Raw genomic sequence first — 23,104 nt, 5'->3', positions numbered from 1 at the left:
CTGGACAAACGTAGTGCTCCACACTAGGGCTTCTTTTCTGCCTAAGTAAGGTACACCTTTCCATTTGGGACAATCTGTTATCCTGCCCTCCTTCTATGCAACTCAGCATACTTCCAAAGAAGTCCACTGTCCACTGTCTGGACCCAAAAAGAGCATGGTGGTTCTACCTTAACCACACTAAAAAGTTCTGGGTGGACGACCAACTCTTCTTAAGGTACACTTGAGCAGAGAAGGGGCATGCTGTGCAGAAGAGGACCATATTTGTTGGGTCATCCTCTACATAAAAAAAGATATGTCACGCCTTGGCGAAGCAACAGCCTCCTGAAGACCTTATTGCCCATTCTACCAAGGAGAAGGAAGCTACCACGGCTCTCTAGTGTGGTGTTCTGGTTCGTGGCTTCTGCCAGGCGGCCACGTGGACATCTCTGCAAACATTCGCCAATAATTACTACCTGCACAACCAGGCCAGCAGGGTGGGCCTTTTTGTCTGTTCAGTCCATGCAGGTCTTTTTGGTTTGAAGCTTTGCCGCAGTCGCTCCTGTGGGGATGGTATTGCTTGGGTATCTGGTCAAAGGTAAGGAATCTGCGGCTAAATGGCTTTATTAGATGGATAAGTTAGTTACCTTAGGTAATGCCTCATCTGGCAGAGACATGACCTAGCCGCAGAATCCTTACTGACCCAACCATCCTCCCTGCACTGCAGATTAGTTTTAGGGTCAGGGGAGTTTCCCTTAAGGACCCTATTTTTTTTTTTTTTTTCACAATGGTCAGGCACTTCATGGCTCCGCGCTTCTGTCATGGAAAGTTATGAAAAGTAGCCGACGTCAGGCAATGATGCAGATGTCATGACAACTAACCAAACGTCTACAATGTCATGCAGAGTCGACCAATGCCACTTATCAGCCAACAGAACTGCTATCAAAAATCTTCTGGATCCAGCCTGATGCCTGGAAGTTCAAAGGTAAGGAATCCGTGGCTAGATCTTCGCCTGTTCCAGACAAGGCATTACCGAAGGCCAGTAACGTATCCATCACAGTCGAAATGCACAAGAGAAACTTCTCAGGGAAGAGAGGTCAAGCCCACCTTCAGCAGCCAGTTCTCGAGGTAGGAGACGACTGCCACACAGACCCAAGATGCACTGAAACCAAATCTATTTCTTTTGTTAACACCCAAGGTGCAATGGTGAGGCCGAAGGGGAGCAATCAATCAATGTACTTGTAAAGCACGCTACTTACCAGGGAGGGTCCCAAGGTGCTGGGGGGTAGGGGGGGGGGGGGGGGGGGTAAGTGTGCTGCTGCAGCTTGAAGAGCCAGGTCTTGAGGAGTCTTCTGAAGGCGAGTAGGTCTTGGGTCTGCCTTATGTGGATGGGGAGGGTGTTCCAGGCTTTGGCAGCAAGGTAAGAGAAGGATCTGCCGCCGGAGGTCGTTCGTTGTATGCGGGGGACAGCAGCGAGGGCGAGGCTGGTGGAGCGGAGCTGGCGGATGTGGGGGGTGGAAGCGGAGTCTGCTGTACGGGTAGGCTGGTCCTGTGGTGTGAAGTGCTTTGTGTGCGTGGGTGAGGAGCTTGAAGGTGACCCTCTTGTCGACTGGGAGCCAGTGTAGGTTTCTCAGGTGGCGGGTGATGTGGCTGCGGTAGGGGATGTTGACGGTTTGGATGCGTTTTAGTCGTCGTATGTGTTTGGCTGGGATTCCTGTGTAGAGTCGTAGAGTATGTTTCCGTAGTCCAGTCTGCTGCAGACTAGGGCCTGTAAACCAAAACTGAATTTGGCCCACTCTGAACAGCAAACAGCACCTGTGGGCTTGCAGGACAGGGTGTGGAAATAAGCATCCAACAGTACCAATGCTACATCTAGACTCCAGGATCAAGGGCATATGAGACCTGGGTGTTGGCGTGCATCTTGCATTTGTCCTTGCACAGAAAAGCATTGAGAAGGTGAAGGCTTCCATTCTCCTTCAGAAATCATACGAGTGCCATCGGCAGATAGCGCCAGGCCCTCAAAATAAAGTTAGTAAACTTCATACAGTGCTACACTTCTAGTCGAATCTGTGGAAAATGACAAACCTTCACGTCAATATTCCATTACCTCTTCGTGGAGTCAGTCACCTTGCCCTCAAAATAATGCAAATAAAAAGTTAATTTCATCTTCAATTGTTTTATCATCACATGCACGAACGAGGCATATGCAATAAGACCCCTTAGGAGGACTTTTATTCAATGGTAAATCAGCTAAATGTAATTTTAGATATAATTGGTACATGGATTGGGGTTTTTGAGAACCCAAAAATTTCTCTCTGCCTGGGAGCAATTTATAGTGACACTATGCAACACCTACTTTGAATTGATTTAAAAACAATCCTGATGCCACTCGAGTGGCTGAAGAAAAAGTAATTTTCTTTCTGTGAAAGTTTGGCAAAAATACCCGGCTATGGCCAATATTTATTTGAACACAAATTAAATTAATTGCGCATACAAGACAGCCAACATAATTTGAATCCATTATCATGGGTGTGTTGAATTTAGTAGGTACACTGTTCTCCACTAAAGGGATCTCTTTCACCATAGCTAGACATACAAAGAGTAGTTCCTTGTAGACTACATGCTTAGGTTCTCCAGGTAACACCAAAATCTGTGTTGTTACATCCTTTAAACCTATAAAGACTGTACTAGAAAGAAGAGATCAAACTCTGCTTAAAACAATTGCCCATTTCATTTTGAACATCAGCTACCATAGCCAGGTGGGTTAATATGGATCAAGGAGGAAGCCAGTATTCATTTAAAAACATTGGTGATCGCTCTACTGTAGGAGCAATCACACCTTTCTTTTGCACAAGACTGGAATACATTATGTAGGCCATGGAATCTATTTAAGACGTTTTATTTTTGAAATATTTTTAGGTTTACAGCAGAAGTTAGAAACAGGAATGAGAATAGTGGAAGAACTAGAGTACAGAATTCAAACTATGAGAGGATGTGAACTAAGTAATCATGTTGCTTTCACTACTAAGAAAAAAAGCTTAACAAGATGATGTCTAACACATGTATTAGGACTCTGACCTGTCTTGAAGCACTTTTAGTTAGCAATAGTATATTAAAAGCCTCGTCTCTGTGTCCTTGAGAACGGCAAATTATTAGACACTAAAGGTAGAAAATGTGCTATTCTCTTTCTAATGTGGTAAAACAGCTGTGCAACACCCTACTCACAACTGAGTATTTTCACATTTAAAATCCTGAGACTAAATATCAGAAGCAGGAATTGTTATTATGGATACAAAACTTGTCAAAGATGAGAACGTTTCTGGATATGAATTAGGCAATATGGCAAATGTATTGGAAGAGGATTAAAATGTGACACATCCGCCACACGATTACAATTGTCTGTTAAATCACAGGTTTTCCTCTACCGAATACCTTCCTCACTTTATCTGAAACAGTTAAAGATGTTCCTGAAGTGTTATTCATTTTGTAGATTGTATTGCCCCTTTTGATTCATTAGATGAATCACTTCTAGAATCCGCATCATGTGTTAGCAATTTACAAGCTTCATTTGTGCTCAATATCTTGGCTCAACATTGACAGTGGGAGAAAGTTAGACCATCTTTCGATATCTGCTTTATTCCATTTCAGATTGGCTTCAATTATACACAATGAATGAAAGTTAAAATATGATAAGATAAAGAGATCCATACCCAATTGAGCAAAATCGTTTTGCCCAACTTAAACTCAAAAACTACGAGGGAAGGCCTGGCCCAGCTTCTTAATGAAATCCTGCAATCTTCTGGGACTAGGAGGCTCTGAGCTCCATTACACTGCTTCCATCACAACCCAAGAACTTCAATACTGCTCTAAGTCTGTGTAGATGGAAAAGCATGGGGGACAGGTCCAATTGTCTAGTGTGAAGCCCGGGGTTACATAAAGCAGCAAGTGTTTAAAGCAGTTTCAGCATCTGTTCCTAGGAAGTCACTGTCTTGTATACCTCCTTGTTTACACCCTCCCCCTCCCCCAATCTCCTTCCATGTAAAATGTTGTCCTTCGCTTTCTAACAGGAGGCCTTTGAAGAGTGGCTTTGCTAGGTATTGTGCTGAACTGCTCTACTACATTAAAGAGGCCTTTACTTTCACAATGCTCGTCTTTGTTTCCTTGTCACAACTCATGCAGTCTTCTTGCCCCGTTGCTAGCTGGAATCAGGAGCAGAGGCAATGGCCAGCCCACACCAATAAACCTGCTAGTCTTCTCAGAGTCCCTAGTTTCCCCAGCCCAGCTTTAAAACAGGTCCCGAAATGTGCAACCCCTCTCTCTCTCCTGGTGTCTAGGAAGGAGCAAGGGTACAGGGCCAATCATTAGGTCGGGTGCTCTAGACATAAAGTAATGGGGAATGGTAGGTTAAAGTGGGTTGAATCTTAGAGTATGGTTTTTATTCTAACATGCTAAAAGATTAATATCAGAACGATATACCAAAGTTAGGTTATCATAAAGTGTAGGGTGTCTTATTACAGAAGACTCCGGGAAGAGGGGTGTCACCGAGCTCAGCCCAGGGCCCAACCACAGAAGCTCCCATAGGCTAGCTGTTTTAAACCCAGAAAACACATCTTTGCCTTGATCCCAGCAAACACAGCGCTGCTTCAAGCCCAAAGCGGAGTCACAGGTTTACACCATAACAGTATACGGATAGCTTTCTTTCCTGGAGAAGAAAGATGGGAATGCACATGGCCTGAACGCATACTTTTGCATTGCATCTCAAGTAATTAATCTTATTAAAAATTAAAGGGAAAATGAGAAAACCGTCACTGAAAATAGCCTACAGACAAGTTAGTGCTTGTAAGAAACAGACAAGCATGCAGAGGAGAGCTCACCTGTGGGTATTTGTGGGCAGGGTCCACCCGGCTGAGCATAGCAAGTACGAATGCAGCCGTTTTTCCTGTCCCAGACTGTGACTGTGCAATCAGATTTTGTGGCCTGAAACAAAGGAGCAGAGAATGAAGGTCAGTTGGCAGGAGGAGGAGTGGGGAGGGGGGGTAGCTTAAAGACAGCAGAAGTTAGGGTGCAGAAAAACTATTCAACACAGGGTGATGAAAAGACAAAATTAAACAAAAGCAGTGTATATAACCGATATTGAAACTAAGATAACAGAAAGGTTAGCAAAACATGAAAACGTATATAATACGATGCAATAAGGAAAAGGGAGAGGGGTGCTAAAGACAGAAGGTGGGGAGTTACAGATTAAAGATGTGGTATTGAAGAACCAAGTTGGAGGATTAAAGAAAGAGTGCAGGAACTGCTGGAAGTGGGAGTTGGGAGTGAGGACCTAGTTGACAGAGAAGCAAGCCAACTGGCAAGATGGTGGTGGAACCTAGATTATTGTGTGCCGGGGGGTGGTGGGATTAACCAAGGCGACCAGGGGTGGAGAACTAAAGTCCCAGGGTGGTATGGTGAATAAGGATGCCTGGAAGAACCAAGGTGAACTGAAGGGTTGGAGGTGATCATGGGTAGGAGATAGCCAAGGAGAGTATGTGTGGAGGACTAAAGAGAGCGGGGTAGTACTAATAGTTTACCAATGGTATGCCAGGGAGAAAAAAAAGCGAGGTGGGCCAGGATTGTAGCAATCAAGCGGAGCAGGTGAGAACAAGAGGGGCCTGATGCAGTACCAGGGGGTATTAACGAGACCAGTAGCTGGAAACAGAAGTCTGGACCATGAGGAAGGGTCTAAAGGAATCATGGGGTACACCAAGGTGAGTGTGAAGGGAGATCAGGCAGAGCAGGATGAGAACTACAGGAATAGTGGAAGATGGATGAGAGGAGGAGTAAAAGAAGGGATGTGCAAGTGTATGGAAAACCGATATGGGGTAAAGGGATATGAAAAAATTAGAGCAGTGAGACAGAAAGAAAATGCAAAAATGGGGACAGGCGGAAAACAAAGAAAATAAAGTATTAGATGATGGGAAGAGAGAGACAACATCTCAAAGTATATTATTATGCTGATGCTTAAACAACCAGAAGTAGAATCAACTAGATGGAAGGGCTATGCACATCATTGCTACATCACCCCACGTTCTATACCACTTCATATCTCTGCTTTTAGGATTAAACCCCTTTATCCATTACTACATTATCCTTTGAGTCTTACCCTTAACACCAAACCCTTATGCTTAATACATTAACCCCTTAAACTTGCCCTATAACATCCCCATAATCCCTTATCGCCCAACCAATGCTGCCTAACCCCTAACCTTCACCTTACCGTTTTATACTGAACTCCTAGCCCATTATTCACAATCCCTACCCAATTTACCCTTTATCCATTACTCTTAACCAGTTACTCCCAATAACGTTGCACATTACACTGGCCTTCACCACCTTACCCTAAACCCCTTATCCAGAACACATTTTCACAGTATGTTCACAATGAACTGAATGTGATGAGATGGCTTACGATGTAAATGTAGTCTATGAGAAAATGGCATAACAATAAAACAGATACTAATAAATTACTTGTTTCCCCCATACTCTATTCATGTCCTCTCACCCTAAATTCTAATGTTTATGAATCCATACTCTCTCCTGCGTACCCCCTCAATGGGCATGTCAACTGGATTCTATTAAGCTTTAAAACTTTACTCCGTACCTATATGAGGTATGAACATTCCTATCATAAACAAATGCCTGATATCACTGGTGTCTAAAGAAAAGAAACACTTGTTTAAGATTTCCAAAAGCACCACTGTGCGCACCCCCACTTCTCCTCACAGTCGCTAGGAAGAGTTGCTTACGGTTCTGCAAGCATCATGGGCAGGGCGTTCTCCTGGATCTTTGATGGCCTGTTGAAGCCCATGGCGTAGACCCCTTCAAGGAGCTGTGGCTTTCTAAAAAGAAAAAGGCATATGTGAACAGAGGGCAAGGAATCTACACTGGAGATAACACTATTATGCAATTAAAAGGTCGATAGATCCAGAGGTCTGCTGTCACCCTGAACATGAAACATCCATCCATCGAGAATCCGCAGCCAGTGACTCACCCCATTCCCCTATCAGAAATATCCACAATGAACACCCTGAAAGAGGGGCACAAAAAGATACTTTAAGCAGTCTCTAAAGGCCCTCCACACCCAAGGCAGAAAAGTATTGTTTCCCCACAGCCAATAATGGCAAAACACTAATCAACTCAACCCTTTCAGGGACCTGAAACACCTCAAGAACGGCTGATCTTTATTATTATGGGTTAAAGCCTCTTGAAAAGCAGATTACTAGAACTTTGAGGGAGATAGATCTGGCTGTATTTATATAAGATTATGAAAGTGCCTACCCATTTATAATGGATAACTAAATTTCTCTGGTTCAAATATGTATTTAAACTGACTAAGTAAGATACCCATCTGCAGAACAAGCATTTGCAATGCAATAGGTCTCGCATTAGGAAAGTTTGAGCTATTGGCATTGTAAATTACAATTTTTTTTATTTATGTGTCGGTTATGAAAATAGATACATTAATAGCAGTGTCATTTACAATGTCAATCGCTTAAACTTTCGCATATGTGACACTTATTGCATTTGAAATGCAATGTGTGTTGAGAGTGAGTCAGTGAGTGAGAACGAGTGGGCGAGTCAGTCAGTGAGAGAGAGTGGGTGAGTCGATCAGTGAGAGTCTGGACAGTGAGTGAGTGAGTCAGTGAGTGAGTCAGTGAGTGGGAGAGTCAGTGAGATACCCCTCCGGGGGTGATTCAGGCGCTATATAAACTTAATAATAATAATTGATGGAAGGTTAATTTCCTTTCTGACCATAGCATGTAGGTACTGAAGATATTAACGGACTATAAAATACTCTAGGCGCTATAAGAAGCGACTTGAGTAAGCAGGCTAATTATTCAAAACAAGTACAGAGCGCACTCGAACTTGGACGTTTGCAGGAGGGGGCACTGGGGGTGTTTGTCCCCCTCCCTGTGTTTGTCACTTGCCCTTTATGACTATGCCCCTGCCCTTTGAAATAGTCAGAGAGGGTCGGAGGATGGAGGACTTTAAAATGTTGCCCCCCCCCGCCTCCCACCGAAAACGTTTCCGTAAATGCCCGTTCACTTGAACAGCTTGCTGGGTCCTCTAGCCACTAGAATTGATACTTCAGGCGCTAGTAGGGGGTTTTGCAAGGCGCTATAAGAAGGCACTTGAGAGCTAGGCTGAAGGATTGGTACTTAAAGCGATAGGAGGGAGTACTGGGCGCGCTATGAAGAGGTGCTTGAGGCACTAGGATGAGGGCTCAATTAAACTGCAACTTTTCAGAGGCCTTCGGTGAGTGAACACCTGAGGTGACGGGCACCCCTTGAGATAGGACGGTCATCAAGGCACTTAAATAGCTGCATGAATTACCTTAATAGGGTATTTCAGGAGCTATGATGGGGGATCGAAGAGCAATAGTGGATATTCAAGGCGCTACAATTGGCATTTGAATGAGTTTCTAAAACAAGAGGAGTTTCTAAAACAAGAGAAATGTCTCTAAAACAAAAGAAGAGTTTCTAAAATCGAAGAAGAGTTTCAAAATTGAGAGAGGTGTTTCAAAAACAAGAGAATAGTTTCTAAAACAAAATAGACATTTCTCAAACATGCCAGAAAAGATCCTTCTATTAATGTATCAATCCAAGCTCCACCTGTTAATCAGTCCTTCGAGTGCGCTCTTTTGGAGGTGGTTAAGTCCATAAAGGCATACACTCTCCAGACATGCCAGTCGGGGAGGCACAAGATTTCCAATTGTGGGTAAAAAATGTGATGTACAGCTTTGGAGCCTCGCAACTGGTGTTAGATCGAATGCTTTCATTATTGTAAACAACTGGAAATGACTCAGGCCACATTCCAGTCCAGTGTTTTTTGCTCACTGTGCCATGACAGGGATTTCTCGTTTGCGGGTTGTTTTTGGCTGTCCGTGAAGCGCTGACACAGCCTGAACCTCGAGGCAAAGCCCCGTCCGAAGAGACGACGAAGGAATCTCGGACCAGCGTCGTCTTTGTGGAGTCTCATTGGTGACGTGTGCCTCGAGGCCGTGTTATCCTCTGTGTTTCTTAATAAGTCCCCTACGAGGGAAGGACATTTATGCTGCCCCCCATATGTCTCGCAGCGCGCGAGGCCTCGCCATGTCTGGGGCTGAACCCTCCCTCCGACCTCAACATCTGGGCTGCGAGGACGGAGTGATGGCTGTAAATAGACGATAGGAGGATGCAACAGTTAACGGATGTGGCTTGTCGTGATGTCATTAGGTTGGACTCTCAGGATAACTGCGCATCTCTGTGAGGGATGTGACATTCCTGAATGCGATCTCTTGTTTTGTGAAATAATAAACATGGCCCGTGGGACCCCCGCCCTCGGAGATATCGCCGTCATGCCATTGGTTTGGTTGAGTAGGGGGGGTGGGGGAGTCCTTAACTGTGGACATCCGGGGCTGGAAGAGAACGTCATTCCCCGAATTATAATAAAAAAACGACTTTATGGGAAAAAGAGCAAAGTCAAAACTCGGATTTACCTTTAGGGAGATGGATGCGGCCAAGATGCGGAGGCTGTAAAAGGCAGCCATCCTCGCCACGGAAGCGACAAAGAACATTAAAAACTAACAGCCGTGAAACATCCTGAGGAGCAGCGCCGCCGTGTGCACACACTGCAGACCGTGTGCACGGGCGAATGGCGGGGGCGACACGTGTCTGCCTTGTCAAGCAATCACAGCAGTGTGCGCTGAAGGGTGCTTCGCAAACACGTGCAAGCAAGTGACACTGCAGAGCTTCACCCTGAGACTCAGGGGACCTCAGTGACACTGCCGTGGTCATTCTTTAAAATGAGCGAACTTCAGTGACCCGGCAGCGCTTTACTTAACACACACAACATAACCAGGACTGAGTGTGTTTTCAGCTACTCCAGTGTAATCGGAGTCATTTTAGTAATTGTGCTTTACTTTGTGGTGCAGACTTACCGATAATTACGTTATTACTCCTCCGTGTGTAATTTAGGAGGGAAAATTCTACCCCAAGAGCCCGTTCAGCCGGCAAGAGCAACTCTTTCGCGTAATTCCGCAGAATCTAGCAGAATCCTCATCTAATTCCGTGTGATACACTAGACGGAATTACGCAAGTCCCGCTCACCCCTACGCATAAACCTTTTGGTAGACCACTGCTTCACTTCAGAAGACCACGGAGCTTCAGTGACGCTGGAGTGCCTCACCTTAAAAACGACAGAACCCCGGGTAATGCTGCAGTGCGTGACCTTAACAGACCAGAAACCTCAGTGACACTGCAGACCCCCCACCCCCCCTCCTCCCTACACACCAAGGACTGCAGCCTCCAGGGTCTGGTGTACAGACCCCCTCACGCCAGCGCCCAGTGTTCACGTCCTGGTCCATGTCCACCAGTGACGCTCAGAGTACGGCCAGCGGCTCCTCGTGTTCACTCAACTCAGCACTATCAAAACCAGCATCGATTTACATTTTTCGAATCACTTTAAGCATAGTCAACAACATAAACAAACAGCAGTTACTTGGCACGTAAAAAACAACGACCTTACTTCCACTACACGTGCAGAGCTTTTCTCTTTGCTCAAGTAATAACGCTGTAACGCCGCAGCCCGGCTTCAACAGGAAGCCAGGCAACCTTTGTTGGGACCGGGGCGGGGCCGGACACGCGACCGGAGCTTTCCAGGAGGCAGGCTGCAGTAGCTGGCGCATGGCTCCGGTGCAGAGAGAGGAGAGCCCTGCGTGCAGCCGGCGTCCGCCCGGGAAGCCAAGGAGTGGAGTGCCGGTGTCCCTGTGCCCGTTGACGTCGGAGTGAGCAGCCCGGAGCGGGACGAGTAGAAGTCCGGGTGAGTGGGGCTCCGTGCTTGCGTGTCTGTGTGTATGCAGGGGGGTGGGGGTTGGGGGCGGCAGCGTGTGTATGTGTGTGTGTGTGTGTGTGCGCGCGCCTGTGTATTGTGTGTGTGCATGCAGAGGGGCGGGGGCTGGCTGTGTGTGTGTGTGTGAGCAGGGGCTTTGCACCGCGCATGCGCAGCTATCAGACGCTCGCTCCCGAGGTGAAATCCGACCTCGTCAAAGCGCGCGTCTGGTAGCTGTCCACTCTACTAAATACGGGCAGCATAAGTTGTCGAGCTGATGCATTCATGCTTCGCATGAATGCCACATCAGCTCGACCTAAAAACTGTGGGTGTACCAAATGATGTTGGACAGGACAAACAAAAAGGCTAAAAGTCAGATTTAGTACCAATTTGAACTAGATTAAATCATGAACGAAAAAGAACCCGCTGTGTTGTCTTCATTATGTTTAATGGAAACATTGTTGTTGGAGTGACTGGGAATGGAATAAATACATGTGAACATGCCACATTGTTTCTTCCTGTGCCCCAGTTGTGGTTAAGCATAAAAAGCATTGTCCATCTCCGTTCTAGTTCAACTGCGTTGTTTTGAGGCAGACTACATGTTTGATAGACATGAGTGACAAAGGTGGTGATGTGGGCTAATCAATAAGTCATTATTGGTTCCTTTAACATCAGGTTTCCTAGAGCACCATCATTTCCTCTTCCACCACTTTATTCCTCGGTTCTGTACGATCCATGCTCCTGCCGTTCCAGCAGGGAGTATGGACAAAAGGTCGAGCGATAACAGAGCTGCAGATCAATTAATGTGAAGTATACAAAATAGTGATGTATGGAATACTTGAAATAATCTCCAAGTTATTTTGTTCTGCATTTTAAAATTACCAAGTTTATTATGGGCTTCCTAGCCTAGATTTGTATTGCCTAGTTTGCAGAACTATATTATGATAGGGTTCTACAACTGGACATTAGTGGCTGTGCACCAAAAGAGAGATTAAAGTAAAAAGCCTCATACCAAATTTTTAAGCACTCTTACTTTTCAAGAATTGTGATCCTTTACTACTGATTGTGCTTTTGACAATGCTCATCATTCTGTTACTTCCACCTTCCCAAATCTTAATTTCTTATTTAATGTATACACATCTATTTGTCCACCAATAGTAGTTAATGCTGTGCACACGCAGGAAATCCTAAGAGTCTTTCCTCTAACACGATTGTGCAGATCCAAGCTCCAGATTAAAAAGAGAATCAAAGCTAAACAGACAGAAAGGTAAAGCCTACTTTAAATTTCAAACAAATCTGCTAATGCGCAAATGAAGAACTCCACCCCACACTATTTTCCTGGGCATTCTGTATTGCTTAACAGCTCCTTTAACATCTGAAGCTTGTAAAACTATTGTCAAAACCACCAAGGATAAAAAAAAAAATGAATGGCCAAAATTCAGAAGAATACAGCAGTAAAAGCCAATTTGCGATCAGTCAAGTTGTTTCCAGGGAGACACTAATATATTCTAGAAATACATTTGGCTCAATAACACTCGTGAAAAATAACAAGGCACTGCAGCAGAGTATGACCGTACCATAACATTTGCAATTAATAACCAAAATACAAAATCATGAGAGGAATTAGACTTCTGCAACAATGTAACCCACTCCCTCTTAGAGATGTAGGTGAGGATTACTAAGTATGGCCGAAATTTGTATAATGTTAGCGTAATTTCAGATTACTCTTGTTGTGAGAACCCTAAGAAATTATGCCATTACACCATGTCACGTTATCATGTGCAGGTCACAATTAAGATTTAGTGCGAATGTGTCACTCACAGTAAACATTTACCCTGAATGTAAAGGAACAACGCAACAGCCGGTTGTGTTGCTTTTTTGTACATTATGTTTTAGCACGAAATGAATCTTTGAGTGCAAAGTGGGCACAATGACACTACCTTCCAAAATACACCACCTACTGGTAGTATTGCATTTCCATTATTATGTATAGTTTGAAAAATATTTCACATAATTAGTTCAAAAAAATTCGCACACACCTAGGATTACTGGCAAGAGATGTGGTTCATGAGGATCATAGCAGGATGAACACAGCTCATGATTCCACAGCACAATGCTTACATTTACAATTGCTATTTCTTCAAACAGATAAAATGCTTACGGCAAGGATGTTGGCAAATTAACATGCATTTAATCAGTAAAACGCATCTGTTTAAATCTTTAGGCAGGTATGTAGGGTGTAAAATAGCAGATATTCTTCAAATGAAAGATCTTGCAGTGAAAGACAGCTGCAAAGTAGTACAGATGATAACATTTCACCGTAGTCTGGCTACAAGAGTAAAATGAAATCAGCACAGTTAAATTAAATCCTATATTAATGCTAAAAGTGAACAGCTAAAGACAGAGTGAACACTGCTCCTTAGACAGGCAGAGAAATTGGTGTGCTTTTAGTAACCCATGGTTTAATGCATACCCAGCTTTCTAATGCCCAAAAGAGAAAGCTTTAAAAATTGATGGGTTGAATGATTTAATTAACTTTGGTAATTACTAAGATCTCTGGGTTAGTGAGTTACAATGAGCAAAAAACAAGGAACTAGAATGAGACCTGAAAAATTGTCAGTGGCCGAGACAGTTGGCAAATATTCTACTTATGATTTGTTTTTGCCTAAATAGAAGTTGTAGATCTAACAGACCATCAGTTCTGCAGATTCCTAGCTCAAAAGAGAACTGAAATAGTTGAATTATGTTCAGGAACTATAATTGTATTGGGTTCAAACGTAAAAAAAAAAGCTTCAATTGTGGAATTAGACGCAACAGTTAGTTTCTAGTGCAATCTAATCCAGTTTTATAGATTTTATATTTCCCTCTCCAGGTAACTAACATTTTAAAGTCTGTAATGGGCGTGCCATGTATTTTATAGTATTCCAACATGACTGCAGGCTGTGCTGGACCGGACGTGCACATCAGGTCCTTTGGTTAGAGCTGGTGCAAACAAGCCATATTAAATGTACCCCAGGAATGAAATTAACTCTCAAAATAAATAAAGGGACAATATCAGGCAGCCAACTTACCTAAACGTCATAAAACCATCAGATGCCCTTAAGGACACGTTTTGACAAGTGGCCCTGCCTGATAGGCCCCTTCACCTCCAATTTTTATTTTGCCATTTTATAAAATTATATTTTAGCTCCAAACCCACCAGTACACAGCTCTACTCGCAATTGGCACAGCCGTAACTCACAACATGATTAAACAGCCCATGCATGCCACTGAAGTACATCTACGACTAACCAAAACGTACTTCCAATATCTGCACGAACCACTTGAACTCAAGGTTTCACCTAGGTCCTTAATGTACATCTCTGGTGCCATCTATCCTTAGTCCCTGGGGCTGGGTGATGCTGGAGTTAGCAGACACCAACTAACATGGGTTGAGAGACTGCCATCTGGTGTTTTTGAAGTGCTGATGAGGACTTGCTACCAAGAACTGCAAATTCCAAGGGCCACCCTGAGACCAGAAAAATTGCAAAAACGGCTGATGAAAACAGACACGAGTAGGATCATTAGTGTCAGTGTCACCCAGGAGGTCTAGCACCTGCAAGGGTCTCAGTAGGCACTCAAAAACGTTGATTGCAACGTTGATTGCAATAAACCAGTGACCAGCTCCATGTCGGTTTGTAAAAGTCAGTGTCCACATCAATATTAGAAGACCGCTTGAGTCGCTGAATTGCTAAGTACAAACAAAGCACCCTGAACTACATAAACCCACAAAATAGAGGGTGCAGATGTATCATAACAGCACAGGTAGTCTGTAACCTTCAACTAATTGGAGTGACTTTGAAGAACCCATGGACCCATCTTAAAACATCAAAGATTGCAAGGACCATGCTATAACCTGCCATACTGCTGAGAATTGGTTTTAACCTACTGTTGTGGAAAAAAAAGGATCGGAGTCTAACTCAGCCTAAGAATGTGCAAAGACCATAGTTGATTTTTTGAGGGGCAAAACACCTACTTGTGATCAATGTTGTATTCTTTTTTATAATAAATACCCAAGTTGAAGGAGTTACACGACAAAGGACTAAATTATGTTTACGTGTCAGGACTGACTAAATTATGCAGCAAAAAAATGCAAATTATGTGGCCCATTCTTATTTTGCTATTTTGTCATTTTATTACAAAGAAATACTGTTAGTAAAAAAGTTTCAACTCATTAGAACAAATATACTGCTTGAAAATAGCAATCGCCAACCAACAGCTGAATGGTTAAAGTTTGTCACTGTAAAACCACATGGTTATTTTTTCGTAACTTTTGATCGTTAGAAGCAGAAATGGCTTGTTAAGTCAGAAACTGAAAATTATACAGTAGGTGGTGGATTATGTGGCAAGCGCGGCATATCCATAACCATGCAGAAAATAACATTGTGGCCGCGGATTTGCATATTCCTACTATACTGACTGGACAGTCTGTAGTACATGATATTATCCTGTCCTTATCTCTCTACCTGCTCAGCACAGTGTGAATGTGCTGTGTGCTGGGTGGAATGTTGGTGTGATGATGCGGAATGGAATGTTCGGGTGGCTGTGAAGTGAAGTGTGACAGTTGGAGCATGGGCTGAGCAGCCGCAGGCAGGCTGCTCCTGGCAGGGCTGCTTCACAAGAACTCAACAACTTGTAACTGATCTTAATAAATCTACCAAACTACATCTTGCCGGTTGGACTTAATTACTAAATATTTTGGTGACGAGTTGGTGACTAACCCATGTGTTACATATGAAATACCTGAACCTGGCTATAAAAGAGGATTTAATGATGAAGAAACCTTCAGATGCTTCCAGCGTAAAAGTACATTTCCAGGAGGAGGGATTCACAGAAAATCTCTACTGTCCAAAAGAAACCAAGAAGCTGTTCATCCATAAGCAGATGTTCACATGAAAGAAGAAAAACCGGTGCACCAGTGTCCTTCACATCGGACAGCCCCCGCCCAGGAGTGCCCGTCTTACCTACATTATATTATTTGGACTTTGCTGTATCCAGCACTGCTTGCATCATCTAGACTAACAATATACAGCCTGTGAATTCATTTTGCTCTCTCGTATGAAGTTTTTCAGGCACAAATTGCGTGACCCGGAGCACATTCAAAATTCATATGGAATTTGGCTACACGTTGCAGTCAAAAGGAACGGACGGGATTTTATAAGAAAACTTTCATCATCTTAGAGTTTTTCACAGGCATACAAATCTTGGTTTCATACATCTGTAGAACATGGAGCTTCCAACGGTTTGGCCTCTGACTTGAATCTTTCATGGTAGTGTTTATTTTTGTCGCTTACACTGCATGCATGCACTGCACACGTTAATTGTTTGGCATAGTCGACTCTGTGCCTGCGGTCAGAGACCACCTTATGTGAGAAAAACATAGTGGTGAGTTTGTCGATATTTTATTTTTTCTTCCTCATCTACAACGTCCTGCTGGTATGCTGGCCGTTTTAACCGTTATATGCGGTTTAAATATTGCACGTGCATCTTCCCTCATGCAGGAAGCCTCACGGACCACCTTGAGGATCCTCTGTGATGTGCGCCTTTCCACCGTATCAGAACTGGCTGAGTGACACTGTTTGGCACATGCACGCACCTGGAGCCATCCGGCACTGGTGTGTCAGAGTGCTGCTATTTTGAGATTTGTGGCAACACACTAGGACAGGGGCTACGGAGTATACCTTTTAGTTCAGCCTGCTTTGGTTATCGTACGACGGTTCTCGAGCAGTGTGGTCGGTTTGTTCTTACTTCGAGTGCATGATGTCAAGCCCATATTTCAAATGTTTGGGTACTGTCTTCATGAATCTTCAGTAGTCCTTCATACAACTCGAACCTGGCTGTGAGGTGGGACTTCAGGGGATGTTAGAACTTTGATCAAGACGCGGCACACTCCGCATTATACACCTGGCGCCGTTATGTTCACGTGTACTCGTCTTTGGTTGGGAGCTTGCAGCCGCACACTAGGCTGCATATTGTTTGATTAAGCGAATATGTTGCCTGCTGTCAAGTTCGTGACTGCGCGTTTTCTGATGCACATTTTCCTCTGTTCATTCATGTTTTCTCGAACCGCATGCAGCATAGGTTTTCTGACCAGAGGAAAGGAAAAAAGTTTGCTGTACAAGTGCTGTTCAAAATGCCTCGGCATTTTGCGTTTCGATCTTTATGTTGTTGACAATCAACATTCAACAAAAAAAGCTGCAGCAACATACTGGTGGTCACAGCTTTGATTTTGTTTGACAAGAGACAAAGGAAATTCTTGAGTAGAAAATGCTTATATCTGATCTACTTTTCTTGTTGGAGTAATGTTCATTACTTGCTAGGTTACACTCCATTACATGAGGGATAGCATGGGCTCTTGTCCCATTTCTACATTGTACATTATATTAACTCTACATGGGGGTGTTTTCTTAATGGGTTTAGTTCTCATTTACATGCGTTTATGTTATTAACCCTTACACAGGGTATGTCTTTTTGGGTTATAGTCCAATTTACATTAGTCCCTCACCCTTACGTCAGGGGTAGGTTATGGGTATTAGTCCCATTTACACGCACCAGTGGTGCATTATAATCCTTACACAGGGTGTGCCTTCATGGGTCTCAGTCCCATTTCTGCTAGTGTTGATCCTCATTTGAGGGTTGGCTCAATGGGTGTCAATCCCATGTACATTGTTCATGTCACTAACATTTACAAGAGGTACGTGTTTATGGGTTTGTTGTTTTTGACTCACACGTAGGGTCCCAAAATGGGGTTCAGTCCCATTTTCACAACACAGATTTTCTTTGCTTACTTTAGGAATCCCGGGATGGGGTACAGTTTTTTGTGTCTACACTTTTTTTTTTTTTTTTTTTTTGTGTTTTATAGAGCGCGAACTTGACCCGTTAGGGTATCAGAGCGCTTTACAGAGTCGCAGAGTTGTACATAGGCATGAAATAATAATAGTATACCATCAATAGACAAGGAGCGGTCAAATGGAAGAACAAGCATTTGGTAAAGCAAATAGGTCACGCCTACATGATATATTGGCCTGGTCAAAGCTTTTAGTCATATTGTATACCAGAGCTGCTGAAAGTTTAAAAAGAAAAAAAGTACTATGATGCAGCCAACGCAGGCAGCATCATTATTTATTTAATTTTTTTAATTGGCGTGGGAGGGGGGGGGGGACGGGACACAGACAAAGGTGTGGTGAAAAAGGTGCTATTACGCTGCAAGTCTTGTCCGCATCATATTACTTTTTTAGGTCTCGCCTAGGCAGCGCTTGCGCTTTGTCTTTGAGACATGCTGTATCTAGAATATGTTTGAAAACAACGAGGGGACCCAATAAAGTCGAACAGGGGCCTTGGGAGTAAATTATTTTAGACTACAGTGGTCCCTTATTGCTGGTTACGTATGCAAACAAAGTTTTTCATCTGAACATGAAAATGGGGGAGGATGCGTGGAACTTTTTGTATTCTTATTCTTCTGCTCTGTTTTCTGGCTTGTTCAGTACTCCTTGTTATGTTATATTTTCCTTGGATGCCGGACTTGGTTACTTGGACATTCTTTGTCTATAGTTGTTCCCACATTGTTTACTTACTCAATTTTTCATTTATATGGTGGGAACAGTATTTATGTATTTTGTGTGAAGGGGTGTAAAGGCTAGCGTTTAGTTAATTTTTCGTGCTAGGTCTTGCCTCCTCCCATGTCTGTCTGGCCAGTGGGCGTGCTTGGGGGTAGCCATAGGAGCGTTTATGTCTATCTGCTGACAGTTTGTTTCTTATGTCATAATTTTATTCTACACTTTTTTAATTTACTGAAGGGGAGGATGGGTTATTTCAAATTGTGTATATCTTATCTATTGTTTCCTCTTCATTTACTTCTACGCATCTTTTCACTCTTTCCTTTTTAATTTTTATTGCATATATTTAGCTGCATTTGTGAAATGTATCTTAATTCCTTTTTATGGTTCTTCTTGTTATTACTTCTTTCGGGTAACCACAGTTATGCTTCTGTTATATAAGAACGGGGGATATGTAGTATCTTGTTCATGTTATTATCCTGTCATTATCTCTGTGCCTGCTCAGCCCAGTGTGAATGCGCTGTGTGGAATGTTGGTGTGATGATGCGGACTAGAATGTTCGGGTGCCTGTGAGGTGAAGTGTGACAGTTGGAGCATGGGCTGATCAGCAGGCAGGCTGCTTCACTACAGCTCCTCTACATGTAACCTACTTCAGTAAATCTACATCCTACTTGCGTGGACCTCGTTACTACACAGTGGCCCAAACTGTTTGTGATTACTGTCATCCAGGACACTAGTTCTCAACTTTCAACACCCTGAAGCAAAAGATCAATGGCGCAACCAAACCTCTGTTTGAGAGTTAAATATCGAGAGGGAATCGTAGATAACCTAATGGATGGTAACATATATGATCACTTGAGACAACAGGTAACAGTGCTCATCACTAGCACTACCAAGTACAGTGTGTCCGCAACAGGACACCAATGTCATGCATTTATCCGCTTTAAATATTCCTTTCTTCTAATTCAGCTAAAATTGTGGAAATGAAGCAGCAGCCTTCCTAGAATTGCAAGTTGTCCAACGAGAGAGATCAGTGGATATTAAACATAATGAAATGCACTTGTCCCAGTTTTACAACTAATATTCAGGCTCTATATTTTCACCGACCTCGCTTTACTTCTACATGCATCATGGCCCAATGGAAAGAAAGTGGTAGCCAGCTCCAATTAGCCCAGTTCTTGCTTCTACAGGCAGCATTTTGATCTCCGGTCCTGATCAACAACCTCTTTCTTACAGAACAAAAATGGACTAAAAATCCAAGCTTACTTGAGCGACAACTGAGGAAATCAAGAAGATAAAATACCCTATTTTCAAGATATGTCTAATGTGGAACACAAGACTAGTCTTAAGCTGTAGATCTACCTCAGAGCGTCTATAGTTACATAATCAAAGGTTTAACATTGATACACTTAAGGGATCCATTGGCTGCCTTCTCTGCAGCCAGCTTTTCGGCAACTCTCAACCAATTATGTACCGACCTTTTTCTGTATATGGTTTCTTTTATTAGTTATTGGGCAAGTCGCAGTCATATTTTAAAGCACTCTACAGTTATGTTACGTATGCAGCCTGTTGTACACGTTTTTAACTGTACAGAGGGAAATCATTTGCACAGTTTTTCAACTCAGTTGTTTTTTTAAAGAAATAAGCAATGGATTTGGTCAGGTGAGTATGGGCAGAACTGTTTTTTTTTCAGCAGCCATTTCCTGCTCATCCATGCACACTTTTTAAAGGCGCTGATCTGTATACAGATCTGCTTAGTCTGGTTTGGTGTCTGCTTCTCAAGTCTGCTGTCTCGGGTAAAACAGTACTCAAAGGCAGGCATTTGGAGTTTTCTGAGCATCGGGGTAAGGTCACAAGGTGCCATGGAACCACTAGGAGCGTAGCATTGCATGATCTGCAAGAGAGGCAGGGCTGCAGGTAGGTGCTACGAAGAACAGAATCGAAGGTTTGTAACATTCACAGCAAGGCAAATCAAGAGCAATAAGGACACTAAGCGCAACGAAAGATATTAAGGAAGCGAGAAAGCCACAAAAGGAGGCAACAGAAACCTAAGAGGTGAGAAACAAAAGGTTCCGAAAAATAATTATGAATAAAAGAAAAGTAACAAAAAGGATACATATAAAAGCATCGGAAGAAAGGACAGAAAAGAAGGGTAATAGTAAGAAAGAAGTAGATGGTGAGACAACAAAGGTGAGAGAAGCAGCAGAAGACGTCAATGGAAGTAGTCGGGGGAAGAGAGACTATAGCAGCAGAACATTTTAGACCAGACTCCCTAAAACTGAGGTCGACTCAGCGCAGACTTCCCCACTCCTAGATGCATGATCAGAAGCAGCAGAGGAGGATAAGCAACTGCTGTCATTCCTGCATCAATTCTGGGGTAGCTGAACATCAGCAGATGCCAGCAAGACTGATCTATTAACATGATTCGAAAAGCACAAAAACATATTGGAATACTGTACCTTCGATGAATCATAGTTATGTTCTTCTAAATGTAATATATATATTTTTATATCCAAAGACTTTTCTAGCAAGATAGCAGCATTACAATGCACTTACATTTACGTTACTGAAGAAGACAGTAAAGACCTTATTACAACACTATTTAAAGATGCAGAGCAGAACTGGCCAGAAAAAAAAAAAAACGGAATTCTAGATTTTGCTAACAGCAGCAGGTCTTGCAATCTGAGCTCTGTATTTTTATTTCAGTAGCTATTATTGATAAACCAAAGGAGGCCAACATTATCAATTATGATCATTGACAGTGTGATTTTTTTGTGTGAGGATCTTTTGTAGATCAGCACAGAAAATATGTCAAATGTAGTAGAAGTTTTAAGGCAAGGTTTAGGCAACACAGCAAAGATCTCAAACGGTAAGCCTTGCTGCTTAGGCCAGGTGAAGGATCTAAAATGTTTGTTATGATGTCCGCAAGTGTACCTATTTTGGTTGCCTTTATGTGGACAGTTTGTTGCTGGCAAGTGGCCCCATGGAACAAACAAGGTGATGGACGGGTTGCTTGAATGAACCTGGTGATCAATCGAGGGGCATTTCATTCCATCGTTTTTCACCAACTATACTGCTCAAGACAAAGACCTGCTATATGCACATCAGCTTGGCCCTGCTCCAATAGGAACAGTCCCACCCAAACTGCTAAGACAAGGCCCCTCCAGATGGGAGCACAATTAACCCCATACAGGTAAGCTGATGTGGAATGCGCAAGCTCTACAGCTGGAGATTAATTCAACCATTCCACTATTACTTTATTTCTTGCAGTGGAGATTGTAAGTGAAATGGGGATGCCCAGACATGGGCCGCTGTGCTCACTGTGCCATAGGACTCAAGCTATACCTCACTTAGCGTTTCCAGCAGGAGGTGACCTAGCCAATTCATATTGGAGAAGAACCAAGGAAGCTTTGCATTCAACTGGTCTATGTATAGAATGGAAACATGGGCAAGAGCTGACGACTTCAACACATCCTCAGGTGATTTCCAGTGGTTCAGATGAATTTGAGCATTAGCTAACATTCCTTTGCCGCTTGTTCCCAAGTCACCCCATGGACTCAAATGCCTTCTTTGATGGTAAAAAAAAAACAAAACAAACTGCGTGGCCCTATTCTATGGCAGCTGCTTTACGCGTTTTGATCTTCCAGATCTATGGGTCAAGATAGATTTCACAATTTCACAACTCAACCTATAACACAAAGCTACTTTGTCAGAAAACTCATTGCTAGGGGCACCCACAAGAGTATGAATACAGGTGAAATGGCCTCCTTGGTAGTGTATGCATATTTAACTCACTACGTACCCCATATAATCAGATTTGTCATTCTCAGACCACTATATTATCATGTTCAGGCTGTTATCATGGATGTTACGCATGTGGGTTGTGAGGGACTCTAGTCTCCGACCTGGATTAGGTGCAGAGGCTTCTGTGAGCTCTCTGTTCTAGCATTCTACCTCAGGATGCGTTTACAGATGGTGAAGCCAAACCTCCCCACTAGTTTATTTACTTCACAGGTACTGGCTGCAGACAACCTCCATACTGATGGATACAAAAAAGATCACCCACAAACCCCAGCCATACTCTACCCTGGACTCACAGCCTCAGTTCCTCGAAGGACTTGACTGAGTAAAGCGGGGAGTTGGGGTCCCGTTGCAGCACCTCCACTTGGTTGGTGTTGTTGACCAAGTTGCTGCGGATCAGTTTGTTCAGTAGAGATTGAGCAGCTCGGTCCTCTGTAAGAGGAAACACATTTAGTAGAATTGTTTTGTTAACATTTTCAGCATTTTGTAGTTCAAAACCTTTTACAGTATTTTATAAATACTCAAAAATCAACATGTAGCAAACAAAACATTGCAAACTGGATTTAATATTTAAAGCTAACTGAAAAACAGCAGAATTTAACCTTGTGCGGTTCATTAGCAATGTGACCTTTTTTAAAAGCCACTACACTCCCAAGTGGAAATCAGTGAGTAAGTAATCTTTATTGTAGTGATTATTTAAAATCTTACAATATTACACATCTAAAACGAGAAAACAGTAAAAACTATGTTCAAATATAAAAACACTTAAAATACCATTACATCGAATAAATTCATTTGGTTTCGTAGTAATTTACATATTAAAAGTAATTATTCTCCTAATTTCTTTTTAACTGTCAATAAGAACTTTACAAAGGTAGCAT

The 23,104-nt window shown here is 43.0% G+C and overlaps 1 protein-coding gene across 1 annotated transcript in view; it reads right to left on the bottom strand.

Moving 5' to 3' along the window:
* The window catches only part of LOC147711494 (ATP-dependent RNA helicase DDX19B), a 161,881-nt gene that overhangs the window by 52,790 nt on the left and 85,987 nt on the right, over positions 1–23,104 (bottom strand). The window contains exons 5-7 of the mRNA XM_086922190.1: positions 22,520–22,655; positions 6,765–6,857; positions 4,851–4,953 (exon numbers count right to left, since the gene is read on the bottom strand). Coding sequence (XP_086778316.1) covers positions 4,851–4,953; positions 6,765–6,857; positions 22,520–22,655 — 332 coding nt within the window. The remainder of the gene's footprint in view (positions 1–4,850; positions 4,954–6,764; positions 6,858–22,519; positions 22,656–23,104) is intronic.

This window comes from Lissotriton vulgaris, chromosome 5 (assembly GCF_964263255.1).
Source record: "Lissotriton vulgaris chromosome 5, aLisVul1.2, whole genome shotgun sequence".
In the NCBI taxonomy this organism is placed as follows: domain Eukaryota; kingdom Metazoa; phylum Chordata; class Amphibia; order Caudata; family Salamandridae; genus Lissotriton; species Lissotriton vulgaris.
Note: the sequence above shows the minus strand (reverse complement) of the source record. Positions and strands in the feature narration are given on the sequence as shown.